A 15,208-nucleotide genomic window follows, 5' to 3' on the forward strand; every position below is an offset into this window, starting at 1 on the left:
CTGGCACCCCTGCAGCTCCCTGGGTCTCCGCTGCTCCCCTCTCTTCCCTGCATTTCTGTAATGTCCCTGATGTGTCTTGTCCACATCAGCTGTTTCTGGTCCATCTACCCCTCCAGACTGAGAGCCGTGAATGTCCAAGCAACACCAGCTGACACCCAGACTTCCAGGCTCACCCTCGGGGTGTTGGACACTATTGTTTCTCAACACAGCTTCACCCTTATAACAACGAGGGAGGGACTGTTCTGGGCAGAGGACCACTGAGGGCACAGGAGCCACGTCACATGCACAGTCGCATGGCTGACACCCAAGCTCGACTGGGACCCGGTGCAGGGATCCTGCTACCCTCCTCCAAAGGGCTCTGCCCCAAACCCAGCCCAACTGAGTCAGCTATCGCAGCCTCCACAAAAATATTGACACAACCTCTAACTAGAGTGTCCAGATCAATGTTCTGAGCCTGAGAAAACATGTGAAACACTAAGCAATAAGCAGCAGCAACAGTGTTCCTATTAGAAAGGACTTTTCAGGGTTTGAAGTTACCCCAGACACTGGGGCACCAAAATCTCTACAATGCGGAGTTCCCGTCGTGGCACAGTGGAAATGAATCCGACTAGGAGCCATGAGGTTACGGGTTCGATCCCTGGCCTTGCTCAGTGGGTTAAGATTCTGGCGTTGCCATGAGCTGTGGTGCAGTTTACAGACACAGCTTAGATCTGGTGTTGCTGTGGCTCTGGCGTAGGCCAGCAGCTATAGCTCCAATTAGACCCCTAGCCTGGGAAGCTCCATATTGCCGCAGGAGCAGCCCTAAAAGGACAAAAAGGACAAAAAAAAAAAATCTCTGCAATGTGTAGGAGCACAAAGAGCTGAGAGCAACCCAGGAGAAAGGGCCAGTGGCAGAGGAGCAGGAGGGGAAGCCAAAGCCAGGAGGGCACAGGGCACCCAGCGACTCCTGCACAGGAAGAGGGGGAGAAGGCACATGCACTCACTCACCCCACCCCTGAGGGTTTGTGTCACACGCAGGAGGCTGAACAAACCAGTGAACAAGGGCACATGTGTGTTCTGGGTGCAGAGATAGCTGTGAGGATGCCTGTCTGTTATGAATGTGCTGTGCCCTTGATCACCAGCAGGGGGCCTCTTATGAGTCTCGTACCTGATCGTCCCCACGGGCCCATGGAGTGCACATGCATATGTGTGTGCACACCAAGCAGCCAGGGTCTGGTGCCCGGAAGTTCAGATGCCCCAGGGGCTCTGCATAGAGTGGCCACAGGGGACCTGATTCCCTCCGGATGAGGGAGTTCACTGTGCTGCGTGCATGATGGTTTCCACGTAGGGAAAGTCCCTGACATGAGCAGTGCTGCCGCCACCTCCTGGCTGCGGGCGCCCCTCTCCCCTGTATCCAGGCAGGAGGGACACGGTACTGACCAGGGACTGCAGAATGGCGTGGTTGGTGGCGTTCATGCAGGAGTCCAGGGGGAAGGAGCACTCCCCTTCACAGTAATAGGCTGAGTAGCCTTGGGGGGCGATGACCCAGTCCTGGGATAAAGGGAGAAGGTGAGGCTCATCCACGTTCCCCTCCCAAGCCCCTGGGTCCAGCAACTGCTACAGCACGACTCAGGGCTGCCCTTCACCCTCCCTCAGCCTCAGGGCCCCTCCCAGGGCAGTGTCCCCCTGAAGACTCTCAGCAGATGGGGGCTGGGCCCGAGCTCTGCCCCCGTCATGTTCCATCAGCACCCAGCTTCCTCCCCAGCCCGCCTCCAGTCACAGCAAAGGCCAGAGATACTATCCACCCTGGCTTCAGATTTCCTGCTGCAGATCTGACATTTTATGGCTGAGGATTCAGACTCTCTCCCTTTTGCCTGGTTTTTAATAGAAAAGCATTTCTCACTGTAAAAGCAGCATAGTCTCCCTTTAGTCAATTTGCTGAACACAGAAGAAAATCAAATTCCCCCATAACTGGGCCTCCCCTTGGACACACACTTGCCGGGGGGGAAGGAGAGGGAACGTTACCAGCCAGCCCAGGTCCTGGAAGCTGACATAGAGCTCGTGCCGACGGCACACCTGCCGGCCGTGGGAGCCATGGACGTCATCTGTGGGGGCAGACAAGGCAAGGTCATTGCTGGGGCTCCTGCTCTGTGCAGCTAGAGTTCCTGCTCTAAAGGGCATACTTGCTGAATAAATGAGAGGAGAAACTAACACATGGGGTCATATAAAGCCCATCCCTGCAGCTGCTGGTGACACGACACCTCAAGAACCTTCCATGGCTCCAGATAGCTCCCCACAGATACAGAGTCGCCCCACACTCAGCTCAGCCTCCCCTGACTCTCACCCTGTGGGCCTCCTGGGGGTCCAATAAATGGCCCAGGGACCCTCGGCCACCAGGGCTGGACCTCCTTTCCTCCAGAGACACCCCTGACCTCGTCCACCTCTCCTGCCTGTTCATCCAGTGGGGCAAGGGCTCCCATTGAGGCCCAGAAAGGCCAACTCCCCGTGAGGGAAAGGAGGGCTCCTGGCGGGTCAGGCCCATCCTGGTCCCGAGGGGCTGGGTGGTGGGGACACCGTCACATAAACACCGCATCCTGCAGGGCGCCTGGGACAGCACCGAGGGCCACCAGGGGCAGCTGACGCTGACGAAGCCCTGGGGGTGGGGGGGTGCCTGGTGGGCCTGGGAAGCCAGAGAAGGGACCTTGGGGCAGCAGGGACTTGAGGGCAGATGCTCAGAGTCCTGAGGAGGACAGTGACCGGCCCCGGGGTGCGGGGGCAAAGGGTGTCGGGAAAGGTGGCCAGGTGACCGTCGGCTTGACCCCCCGACCCCCACCCCGAGCCAGGAGGGTGCCAGTCCCCCCAACCCCGGGCCCCAGGCTCACCGAAGATCCCAGGCAGTTTGTTCGGGGGCGGCAGCTCGTTGCTTCTCTTCGGCGGCCTCCTCCTCAGGGGTCTCACCGCCCGAGGGGCACGGACAGGGCCTGGGCTCGCCCTGAAAAAGGTGACCACGAAAGGCTGTTTGGAGCGTGGGGCCTGTCGCCCCAGCAGACCGGCCAGGCCAGGATCCACGCTGCGCCCTGAGACGGAGAGAGCAGAGAGGGCGGTCACTCGCGGGTGGGGACCTGCACGGGACACAGCGGGGACCCCCCTGTGGGCTGGCCGGGGGCAGGGAGGCTGAGGCTTCAGGGGACCCACTGTGCCTCGGTTTCCTCCTCTGAAGCCCCGAGTCCCACGTCCAGCCCCAGCTCCCAGTGGGTCTGCAGGGGACAAGGGAGGGGCCTCTCGAGCCCAGGACTGGGGGTTAATGATGGTCCCGGGCACTGCCAGTTGTGACAGCGCTTTGCAGCTTCCAGCCAGGTCATGTGGTGATCTCAGCCAGTCTTCACAGTGATGCCGGAGCCCACCCTTCACTAAGAAATGTCAGGGCCCCTCAGTGACGGCCCAGAGCCTCGCTGCCAGGGACCCTCGGCACCAGGTCCCACGTCTCAGGGCTCCGAGGCCCGAGTTCCACCTTCCACCCCACACCTTCTGGGAGCAGGGTGGAGTTTACAACCCCCAGCCGCCAGGGCACTGCCAGGGCTTCATGCTTGCTCTGCTCAGCACCACCCGAGAGCAGGCCACTCACTGTCCCCTGATGCCCCCAAAGAGACTCCAGGCTCAGCGGGCAGAGACATTGGCCCCAAGTCCCTAACCTGGATTCAACCACCGAGGTCTAATTCTGGAGTCCAAGTTCTTATCCATTTAAGTTCTTAACCACTGGGTTTGTGGTATAAGAGGGAAGAGAGAGAAAAGACTGTGGGCAGGGACATAACTGGGGCCTCAGCCGAGAAACAGTGATGCTTGTAAAAGTAGAATTTTATCCACAGCCACTTAAAGACTGAGGACACAGGAAAAACACACTGATTATCCCTGGAAAAGTCCACACCATCAATGAAACTATCTTTGTTTCTCTTTGTATTTCTAACAACCTCTTGTTTTTTTCATTGTCAAAGCAGTATAACAACTCTAAAGAAACCTAGAAAAAAATCACCCATAAACTCCCTCCCCACTCCACTTCATTTCCATTTTCTTGCATTTTTTCATATGTTAATATAAGTTGTGAGCATAACAAAGAAGTTTTATCTTTTCCCAATTTTTTCACACAAACACTTTCTCAGTTGTTAAAGTGAGTCTCAACTATGAACATTTCTTTCTGTTTTTTTTCTTTTTTGGCCTCCTTGCGGCACTTGGCGTTCCTGGGCCAGGGGTCAGATCCGAGCAATAGTCTGGACCTAAACTGAAAATGCAACAATTTGAGATCCTTAATTCGAAGTGCTGGGCTGGGGATTGAACCTGAATCCTAGTGCTCCCAAGAAGCTGCCAATTCCAATACACCACAGTGGGAACTCCTTTTTTGTCTTTTAAGGCTTCACCTGTGGCATATGGAAGTTTCCAGACTAGGGGTCAAATGGGAGCTGCAGCTGCCAGCCTAAGCCACAGTCACAGCAGCTAGGGATCCAAGCCGTGTCTGTGACCCATGCTGAAGCTTGTGGCAACCCAGGATCCTTAACCCACTGAGCAAGACCAGAGATCGACCCACAACCTCATGGGTTCAATCCTCATCGAACCCACCTAAGAACCAGTCAGGTTCTTGAGCCATTAAGCCACAATGGGAACTCCTCAACTATGAATGTTCCAAACATATAAAATTCCTTTGAGTAGATACACCATAATATATATTTATTTATTTTACACCATAATATTTAGATGTTAGTGCATCTTTAGACATTTACATTATTCCCCAGATTTCATCATAAAGATGAGAATCCGATGGAACCTCTTCATTTCCCTTCCCTGGGAATTTTCTCAGACTAGACAACAAGGACGTGACTGTGAACTCACCGTCATGTTCCCTAAAACAGAGCCGAGCATCCCACTTCCAGCACATTTCACCCCAATGTTGCAACACGGATGCACACACACACACATGCACATCTATGTAGGGCGTGTACACGTGTGTGCACACACATATACATTTACGTCTGTTCCATTAGGGGCTTCGACATCCTCCACCGCACAGGTCACGGACATGCCTGCCCCCCGCAGCCCTGCTCGAAGATCAGCCTCACACAGCTGTGCTTTAGCCCCAAGTCCAGGGGCCAGAGTGGACCCAACAACTAGTCAACCAGAGACGAACCTTCGACCTGTGATGTCACCTGCCACCAACATGCCCTGGACCCACTGCAGGCTCACCTCGGGGTGACCCTGCTGGGACGGGAGGTTGTCGGCTGCAGGAGCTGACACTGGAAGGGGCCCCGTTTGGGGAGTTTGGGTCACGGCAAGTCAGGGTCACGAGGAAGAGCGGGCCGTGAGGATGCAGAGCCACGGGACACACCGCAGCCCTGCCGCAGAGGGGGAGGCCCTGGAGCTCCTCGCCCAGTGGACACGTGGGGTAGCCTCAGCCCGAAGCCCCCCAGGCCCATGTGTGCTGCTGTCCTGTCCTGGGAGTCCCTGGAGAGCCCTGTGCCCCAGGGGCCAGGGAGACCTTTGGGGCCCACAAAGCCATGTTCACTGTGGACTTTCCTTTGCGCAGCTGTCTGGTCAAGGATCATACTGGGGTCTCCGGAGCGCAGAGAGAGGGGGCAGCAGGGGAGACCCGGGCTGTGCAGGGTGTGGCCCCGAGGCGCCCAGCTCTGGCAGGACCCTTCCCAGAAAGCAGAGGCAGGAACCTCAGGAGACCTAACCTGTGAGGAGGCCACCAGGCCTGCTGTCCCCTTCCCAGGTGACAGGGGATGGGTGGCCCTGCCTCGAGATCGGGCCACATGGTGGCCTCCCCCTGCAGGCCTGGGTGAAGATGCTGCTGCTCTGGGTGGGTGGGCCCCCGACCACCTCCAGCCTCACCTGATTCTGAGTCAGCCCCATCAGGGCCCCGAGATTATAGGGAAGTCGGATGCTCACCTGCCCCATCCTGTCCCCGATATTCACGCCCCCACCCCCCAACCAGTGCCAGGCCAAGCTAGCTCCCGTCTCTTCCCAAGGCTTCTTTCTGCTCCGGGTGCCACCTGCCCCCTTCCCTGCATCCCCTGCCCGACCTCAGCCTGCAGTCATGGGTGAGGTAACCCTAGTGCCACGTGGAGGGGCAATCAGGACGCCAGGCCGAAAGCCCTGGAGGGAATCCCAGCTGGACCTGCTTCTGTCCCACAGGTGATTTCCTCACTGCACCCTGACAACTAGGAACTCAATCCCTTTCCTGCTACTGTTAACAGCCCTCTAACTTGTCTGCTTCTGGAAACCTCTGCCTCCCCCACGCGGCTGCTGGGAAACTTCTCCCGACACCCAGGGCCGCTCAGGCCCTTCTCCCCAGAAGCTCCCAAAGGTGACTCAGTGACTTCCATCCACTTTCCACCCGGTCGCGGTCCCGACACCCCTGGCTGGCCCTCGGGAGCACCGTCTCTCCACGCCGGGGCCTGGCCCTCCCGCTGGGGGCTGGGGCGAGGCTCCAGGGAGGCCTCTCGAAGGTTGTCCCTGGCCCGCTGGACCTTCCTCTTCTTACCCACAATCCCCCGACCGCTGTGGGGGCCCCAGAGCGGCACTGAGAAAGCACGGGCTCCACAGCAGGCCTGGGTTTGGACTCTCCACACACACATGGGGGCACACACACACAGAGAGAAACTCAGGGTTTTTTCTGTGTGTATGTGTTGTTTATTTTTTTCCCCTAGGGCCACACCTGTGGCATATGGGGGTTCCCAGGCTAGGGGTCCAATCGGAGCTACAGCTGCCAGCCACAGCCACAGCAACGTGGGATCCGAGCAGAGTCTGCCACCTACACCGCAACTCACGACAACACAGGATCCTTAACCCACTGAGTGGGGCCAGGGATCAAACCCACAGCCTCATGGTTCCTAGTCAGATTCGTTTCCACTGCACCACAACAGGAACTCCCCTTCTGTTTTTTAATTAAAGTCATATCCCTCTTGAGAGAACGAAGCCTATCCAGTGACAGCCAGTCTGGGATGTCAGGAGACAGTCAGCTAGATATTGGTGACACATAGGAATATGATTCTGGCTTCCCTGGGATGAAGTCCTGGCAGGTTCAAGTGAGAAGCACATGGCCTGGGACCAAGGTGCCCTTCCCATTAGGTTAGGGCCTCACCTGTGGCATATGGAGGTTGCCAGCCTAGGGGTCAAATCGCAGCTATAGCTCCCAGCCACAGCCACAGGACCTACACCGCAGCTCACAGCAACACCAGATCCTTAACCTTCTGAGCAAGGCCAGGGATGAAATCCGAGTCACAACAGGAACTTTTTTTTGTCTTTTTAGAGCCACACCCACAGCATATGGAGGTTCCCAGGCCAGGGGTTGAATAGGAACTGTAGTGCCAGCCTACACCATAGCCACAGCAGCTCAGGATCTGATCCCCATCTGCATCCTACACCACAGCTCACAGCAATGCCAGATCCTTAACCCACTGAGAAAGGCCAGGGATTGAACCCAAGACCTCATGGATGCTAGTCAGATTCATTTCCACTGAGCCACGACGGGAACTCCTCCCCGTGCTCCTCCGCCGTCAGGCTGTCCCAGAACTCAGTCAGGGTCAGTCCTGTCTTCTTGTGCACATCAAACACAGCCTTCTCCGTGATGATTCAGTCCCTCACCGCTTCCAGTCATAGCATCGTGCATTTCTCCAAGATTTTGGGTTCGTTGGCCTTGGTGCAGTGCTCCAGGGTGGCCACCACTCTGGTCTTGCTACTGGACACCAGGTCCATCGCACCCCCCCATTCCTTTCACCTTCTTGCCGGGTATCACCCAGTTGGCTGGGTCCCCATATTTGGAAACCTGCACGGCTCCCAGCAGGGTTAGGTCGAGGCGACCCCTCGAATCATGGCAAATGATTCGTCACTGGAGAAAAAACAGCCCCGGGGGAAGAAGGGTGACTGTTTGCCCGCATCGATCAGATCTGCATCCGCCTCATCTTTCAATGGGAACAGACCCAAGCCCAGAATTCCATTTTCACTGTCAAGGTGAATGGTTATATTGGGGCTGATGTAGCTAGAGGCCAGGAGAGGGATTCCTATGCCCAAAGTGGCATACATGCCATCCTCAAATTCAAGAGCTGCCCGCTTGTTGATCTGTGTCCTTGTGTTCTCTGAAGACTGGCATATTTTATCTTCCTCTTTCCAGATCGTTAAATGCTCAATTCTTTTCTTGTATTTTTCCCCTGTATTACTCGATCTGCATAAATGTTAGGAACACGGATGTCTTCTGGGCAAACGACCCACATCCACAATTTCTTCAACCTCCACCACTGAGGTTCCCGTCAGCTTTGCATGTGGGCGTGTTGAAGTTCCCGGCGCTGGCCCTGAAGGTGATGTTTCCAGCGTGGTCAGCCTTCCACCCTTTCACCAAAGCACAATCCGCGGTGATGGCATGCTCCAGAAGGTAGTGCTGCCTCCGAAACTCCCTCACCTCCCTGGGCTGCCTGAGGATGGCGATGTGGCAGATGGGTAAGTATCTGATGGGTGCGCCTCCCTCCTGGACCAGGGTTCCACAGGCCGTGGGGGTGTAGAAGGCAGGCACGCTGGCGCCCCCAACGCGGATGCGCTCGGCCAGGGTGCCCTGGGGTGTGAGCTCCAGCTCCAGCTCGCCCGCCAGGCACAGGTGCTCGCAGCGGGTGTTCGCCCCCAGGTACGAGCAGGTGATGCGAATGACCTGCTTGGTCTCCAGCAAAAGGCGCAGCCTGAAGTCCCCCACCCCCACGCTGCTGCTGACCACGGTCAAGTCCTTCACGCGGGTCTTGAGCAGCGCCCCAATCAGGTTCTCTGGGAGCCCACAGTGCTTGAAGCACCGCCGCCCGCCCCCCCCCTCCCCGCCCCGCGCCCCCCATGATCCTCCCGCTGTCAACGATGTCTCTTGCCGCGCTTGGGGGCGCTGTTGGAGAAGCCACACACGCGACCGGTCGCCAGCGCGGGCCCCAAGAGCCTAGCAGGGACCCGGCGCCCCAGCGCTGACGTCAGGAGCCGCGGGGCCGCCATCGTCCGCTCCGCTGGGACCTGGCAGGGACAGACCAGGCCGGCGGGGACGCGAGGCCGCCGTGCTCCCGCCGTGCGCCCCTGACCTGCGCGTCACAAACAGGGTCGCCTGGCGGTGACGCGCCCTCCTGCAGGTTCCCCGCTGCCCCGCTGGTCTCCACGCTCCAAGGACCCGAGGCGCGGAGCTTCCTGAGGCAGGAAGGCTGGAGGCGGGGATCGATCCGGAAGTCTGGCCAGAGGGAGGGAGGCGGCCCAGCGCGTGGGGGCCCTGGTCACCCCCCCTCCCCAACGTCACCCTCCCTCCCAAGCGCGCTACTCCCGTCCCCGTCCCCAAATTCACCTCCACGTTAGTGGTTCCAGCATCTGCGTCCCCAGCATTCACTGTCCTGTAACTTTTCCGTGGATGTCTACCAGGACCTCAAGAACACGCCTGCCGAACAGAGCAGGGCCCTGTGGAGCTCCTAAAAGCCTTTCTGTGTCTCCTATTTCTTGCTTTCAGGATATGGGTCTCATCAGCCTCCATGGCCTTCCCCGAGTTCCAAGGGGCAGGTTCAGGCAGTTGCTCATCAGGGAGGGAAGGGGATGCAAAGACCAGGGAGGACCAGTCAAGCAATAATAGTACAGCCTCGGGGCAGGGTCCTGGTTCCTTCTCACTGGATACACATAATGACATAGGCCTCTCACACACCCGAGAGAAAAGGTATATTCCTTCTGCTTCTTTTAGAAATGAATAAAATCGAACAGCTTGGAGCCCTTCCTTGCGCTTCTCTCTGGTTTAATTGCACCCTAACCACAATCACGTGTAGGCTGTAAGCTAACGATTAGGCCCCCTGAGTACACCATTGCCTGTGGGTTAAAGATTGTTAGCACATGATGTTTTTCAGGAACTTTCCTAGTCTGTTCTAATCTCTGTCAAGATGCCTTTCTCTCAAGTACTGTTATTCTAGGCAATAACCCAGAAGACCCCCATCACGATCACGCCAAGGTCTCTGATGTCAGTCTTGGTGACTAAGATTCCCCCAAAGGAAGAAGGAAGCATGTTTGGCCCAGTACTGATTCTTCGCTGAAACCCTCTTTTTCTCCTTTTAGATTATAACCCCCCTGCAATTCTTCCCCAAAGGGGGGCACAGTCTTTAAGGCATTAGCCTGCTGTGGCCTCCTTTGCCTGGCAAAGCAATAAAAGTGATTTTTTTTCCTTCACGCAACTCTGTCTTCGCATTTCAGAAGCCAAGCTGACTTCCTACCTCAAACCTGCCCCGCCTCTATTTTCCCAAACCCTGGCAAAACCAAACCAAAACAAAACCTGTTAAAAAAAAGTTAAAAAAAAAAAAGAGTTCCTGCTGTGGTGCAGTGGGTTGGGAACCTGACGGCAGCAGCTTGGGTCACTTCAGAGGAGTGGGTTTGATCCCACCGAGGGAGTGGGTTAAAGCATCCTGCTTTCCCACAGCTGTGGTGCAGGTCCCAGCTGTGGCTCGAATTCCCAGTCCCTGGCCTGGGAACTTTCATATGCATGAGTGCGACCATTTAAAAAAAAAAGACCCACTGGCTCAGTCCTTGTCCCCGAGTTTCCTTCCTGCACGTCCTCCATTTCTGCCGTGGGACAAGCCCCCTCAGCTCCGTCCCGGACCCTGTGAGTCTCCCAGGGCCTCTCTGACTTCACACCTGTCCCCTACAGCTTACTCTCCCCACTGAGGTCAGGGCATCTTTAGTTTGTACAAAAGATAAACACACTCTTTACTTTACGATAGTTGAGGTTTGTAGAAAATTGCTATATACCCAGAGTTCCGACGACGTACCCGGACTCGGTTTCCTCTGGAAAGCGTTAACACTTAAATGACCATGCTACATTCGTTACAATTCGTGAACCAATATTGGTATTTTATAATAATATTGGTGTCTTATTATTTACTGAACACCACGATTTGCTCATTTCACTGGTTTCCTTCAATGTCTTTCTCTTCCAGGATCCCATCCAGGGTCCCACCTGGCACCTAGTCATCACAACGCCTTAGGCACCTCTGGGCTGTCACAATTTCTCAGACTTTGCCTGTTGTTTTTTGTTTGTTTGTTTTTGCCACCCTGTGGCATGTGGAATTCCTGGGCCAGGGATCAGATCTGAGCCGTAGCTGCGACCTCAGCTTCAACCTGGCAACGCTGGATCCTTAATCTGCTATCCTGGGCCTGGGATGGAACCTGTGTCCCAGAGCCCTCAAGGTGCCTCCAATCCGATGTTGAAACATCGAGAACTCCAGACTTTCGCTGTTGTGATGACCTTGACAGTTCTGAGAAGTACTGGTCAGATATTCTGTCCTTCAACTTGGGTTTGTCTGGTGTTTTTCTCATCGTGCAACTGGGGCGCTGGGTTCTGGGGACAAAGACCATGAAGGTGAAGTCCTCCTCTCATCCCATCAGATCAAGGGTGTCCGGGAGCCACCTGATGCCCCCGGGAGCCCGAGTGCCCGGCAGAGGGGCTGCTGCTCAGACTCCCCACCGCAAAGTTACCCGTCACTCCGTCCACACTGCTGGGAAGCCAGTCACTAAGCGTAGCCCACACTCAAGGGCCGAGAGCTGCTACACCCCTTTGAGGGGGAGTGTCTCAGAGGGATGCTTTATAAAAAGCTGAATCTGACCAGGTTGCCCTCCACTGCTATTAAATAAAAGAACAGTTATTTTATTTCACACTGAATGTTTTGCCCACCTCTCTCAGCCTCCTCTCCTCCCAGTCGCTCCCTGGCCCCCTGTGCTCCAGCCATGGCGCCCCCTTGCTGTGCCTCAGACACACCAGCCCCCGGTCCCCCTTGGGCCTTTCTACCCCCATTGCCGGGGCTGAGGGAGGGTGTCCCCCAGACACCTGCCGAATGAACGAATGGGTGGATCCTCACTCTACAAATGAGGAAGCCGAGGCTTGGAAAGGTAAGTAGCCTGTATGGGCGCCGAGTTAAAAGGCTGCAGAGCCAGGCTTCACGCCCTGGCCTCTGGCTCAGAGCCTGAGGGTGGGACCACGTCCCCTGGCCCTGCCCAGAAGGGGGACTCCTGGTCAGTAGGAGGTGGCTCCACAGAGTAAGAATCACCCCATTTCTTGGGGAGGGAAAGCATGGCCTCGCTCTTAGCACCTGCCGGTCCTGAGGAAGGAGAGGAGGCCCTCTTGGCTGGTAGGGGGCCTCCTGCGGTCCCGTACTGCGGGGACCGCACCCTCCTGTCCACTGAGCCCCCGCGGTGGGGACAGGACTCTCGCCCCAGCCACACAGCTCAGAAAGGCCAGGTCTCCGGGGCCAAATGGGGGGTCCAGCTGCACGTGTCGCCAGCAGCTTCCTCGGAGCAGCCCCCAGGGGAAGGTTCGCCGCTGACCCGAGTCTTACCATCATCTGTTTCCACATAGAGCCGGAGTCCCAGGTCCTTGCTACGGTTCAAGAGCCAGCGGTCACTGGCTGCTGTCACGTCCAACACCAGCCAGCCCTCGTCCCCAGATCGGAGCGTCTGAAGATCCAAAAAGAACAAGTCAGACTCCCTGTGGACACGAAAGAACAATTAACCGAGGGCCGGCACCACCTTGTCTTCCCAGGGCCCGCCTGGGGACCATTAGTGGGGGCATCTACCCCGCCTGGCTCTTGCCTGGGCGCCTTACGTGCCTTATGTCACTGAGTGGACAAAGGCATTACTGTGCCCGTGTACAGACGGGGAAACTGAGGCTCAGAAGCACAGTGACCTGGGCACCGTCCCACAGGCAGGACAGCAGGGAGGGGACTTGAAGCCAGGTGATGCTGGGCCTCTCCCCACGGTGACACGAGGCCTGGGGCCAAGCATCTTTCTTCTCTGAAGGTGGGCTGCTCCCCTCCTGTCCCCTGGGAAATGTCCCCCCAGGGCTGGGCCCGACACTCTGACAGAGGCGTGGGGGGGGGCGGCACCTGTTGGACTGCTCGGGGACCACCTCGAACATGCTGACGTGGAGGGTCTGATTGAGCGGGTGGGTGCTGGGCAGCTTGTAAATCCGGAACTCCGCGGCTGTGACCGCCTCCCCCGCCGGGATCTGGGTCAGGTCAAAGCGGAACTCCTTCCAGTGGGGCTCCTGGTGGCTCAGGGCACGGTCCCGCTCCACTGAAAGACCAAGTGGGGCTGGTGGTCACACGTGGCTCCGGCTCTGGCTCCTGGATGGGCTGTGTGAGGTGGGAGCCGGGGACCTGGGCGGTCTGGGAGGGGAGGCCCCCTCCTCGTGAATGGCTTGTCCCTATTCTGCCTCCTGGGTGCCGAGAGGGCTCCGAGGCCGTGTCACAAGGGCAACATCCATGTCTGGTTTCCAAGCCCCAGATCCAGCCTGCCTCGCTCAGCCCCCTGCTGCCTCTGAGACCCACAGATGCGGCAGAGAATGGTCCCTCCTCTGGGGAGATGGACATCAGACCCAAGGCAGAAAAGGGCCACACTGGTGGCAGGGACATAGCTGAGTGCACTTGAGCGGGACAGGGGCTCTCCCAGAGCCCGCGGTGTGTGGATGGCGGGGCGGGGCGGGGAGGATGGGCTTGCACCTGACTTTGGAGCCGGGCCTTGAGGGGAGAGAGTGGATTTGCCATGATGTCAGGGGAGAAAGACCTTGCAGAGGAAGGGACCCGCGTGAACCCAGGTCCAGAGCTGAGGAAGGACGGCGCCAGGAGGGACCCGGCAGCCATAAAGCCCAGTGAAGGGCGGAGGGATGGCAGGACCATTATGGGAACAAGGCGAAGGAGGAAGGGAGGCTGGACGGAGACGTGGAAAGGACAGGGAAGAAGCAAGGAGGATGGCAGCTCCTGGAGATGCTGGGTCAAGTGCTGGGGATGTTGGAGGGTCCCTCGGAGTGACGGGCTGTGAGCAGGCTTCCCGGAGGAGGTGACACCTGAACTGCCCTGAAGGACAGGACAGAACCCTGGCAGGTGGAGAAGGTGGAAGGAAAGGTGTTCTAGGCAAAGGGGCACCTGTACGCTCAGGTGTGGGTGCCGAGGCTGCCCACCCACCATCCAGCTGTGTACAGCTGGGGCTGTGAGTCTGGCCTGACTGGGGAAGGGCTGGAATTCTGGCCTTGGGGCGGGGGCTGTGCTCTGGCCAGTGGGGGGGCCAGGGTTCTGGGCAGCAGGGAGCATGGTTTGAGGGTGGAGTGGAAGCTATGTGTGGAGGCGAGGGTAAAGCCCAGGATGGCAGGGACTCGAGGTGGGGCTGGTCTAACGGTCTGGGCAAGAGACCGCAGGCGTGGAATAAACCCCACATTTGCCCAGCTGCCCGGAAGTGCCCAGGACAGTGTATTTAGGACATCTCACTTGAGCCTCCTGTCACTTTCAAACACTAAAAAATCTGTGTTTCTGTAAGGCAGGGGCGGGAGCCGCCCAGTGCCTCCCCCTAAACCAACACTGAGATTTTAATTACATGTCTATGAGTCTTTTTAAAACGTCTCTCTCTGGCTACTGGGCTCAGGAACCACAAGTCCCCAGGCTGGTGGCAGAGGCGGATGTGGGAGCACTTCCTGTCCTGGTGGCGGGGACCTGGCCCAGTGATGGATGGGCAAACAGCTGTGCTGGGCGGGGCCCGTGGATGCACATTTGGGCAGGAGAGGAAACAGAAGGCCATGTGACAGGAACAATAGACCCGCAGCAAATGCCCACCCATGAGCCAGGCTGTTTCAGAGGCTGCGTGACACAGGCAGGGTGTGGCGGGCAGGGTTCTGGGCCTCTGCCCAGTGATGTTCGCCACGAGTCCCCGCCTCCCTGGAGACACACTCGCACACGCAGCCTTGGGGACAATTTCCGTGCATTTGGTAGCAGCACAGAGCACCTCTGTGACATGGCCAAGAAAACATCCCTGATCCCAGGATGAAACAGGTCCAGGCTGTTGGCTGTCACAGGGTGTGGCACAGACAGGGAAGAGGGGTCACTGGGTCGTGCCCCATGCCTGACCCCTCGCAAAGCGCCCTTAAGTGTATCTGCCCCCAAGGCACAGCAGGGGCTGACGGCTGGATCTCTGGGAACCTCTGTCTTAAGGCCCGATACTGACTCATGGTGGATGCAGGACTGAGGGACCAGCTGCGAACCAGCAGCTCCTGCGGGCACCAAGCGCTGCGGCCTCGCTCCCTGGCTGAGCTGGGGGTCCGCCGTGCTGGGTCAGGAGAATCTGGTTCACCTGGACTGACCCCAGTCCAAGCGTCTGTCCTGCGGGTTTGTAAAATCAATACCCACCCCCACCCCCCAGTAGTTCCAGCACA

General features: G+C 57.6%; 2 protein-coding genes across 2 annotated transcripts in view; both read right to left on the bottom strand.

Annotated features, from left to right (window-relative positions):
- Nucleotides 1-15,208, bottom strand: part of LOC125134336 (bone morphogenetic protein 8A) — a 29,235-nt gene that overhangs the window by 2,380 nt on the left and 11,647 nt on the right. Inside the window, exons 2-6 of the mRNA XM_047793482.1 lie at nucleotides 12,894-13,083; nucleotides 12,348-12,496; nucleotides 2,862-3,056; nucleotides 2,005-2,084; nucleotides 1,420-1,530 (exon numbers count right to left, since the gene is read on the bottom strand). Coding sequence (XP_047649438.1) covers nucleotides 1,420-1,530; nucleotides 2,005-2,084; nucleotides 2,862-3,056; nucleotides 12,348-12,496; nucleotides 12,894-13,083 — 725 coding nt within the window. The remainder of the gene's footprint in view (nucleotides 1-1,419; nucleotides 1,531-2,004; nucleotides 2,085-2,861; nucleotides 3,057-12,347; nucleotides 12,497-12,893; nucleotides 13,084-15,208) is intronic.
- Nucleotides 7,462-9,243, bottom strand: OXCT2 (3-oxoacid CoA-transferase 2). The gene is given in 8 exon segments (XM_053743524.1): nucleotides 7,462-7,734; nucleotides 7,736-7,833; nucleotides 7,836-8,180; nucleotides 8,183-8,232; nucleotides 8,234-8,277; nucleotides 8,279-8,802; nucleotides 8,834-8,868; nucleotides 8,870-9,243. Coding segments are annotated over 8 exon segments (1,485 nt in total). The 5' UTR covers nucleotides 8,992-9,243; the 3' UTR covers nucleotides 7,462-7,467.

Source organism: Phacochoerus africanus, chromosome 8 (assembly GCF_016906955.1).
Source record: "Phacochoerus africanus isolate WHEZ1 chromosome 8, ROS_Pafr_v1, whole genome shotgun sequence".
In the NCBI taxonomy this organism is placed as follows: domain Eukaryota; kingdom Metazoa; phylum Chordata; class Mammalia; order Artiodactyla; family Suidae; genus Phacochoerus; species Phacochoerus africanus.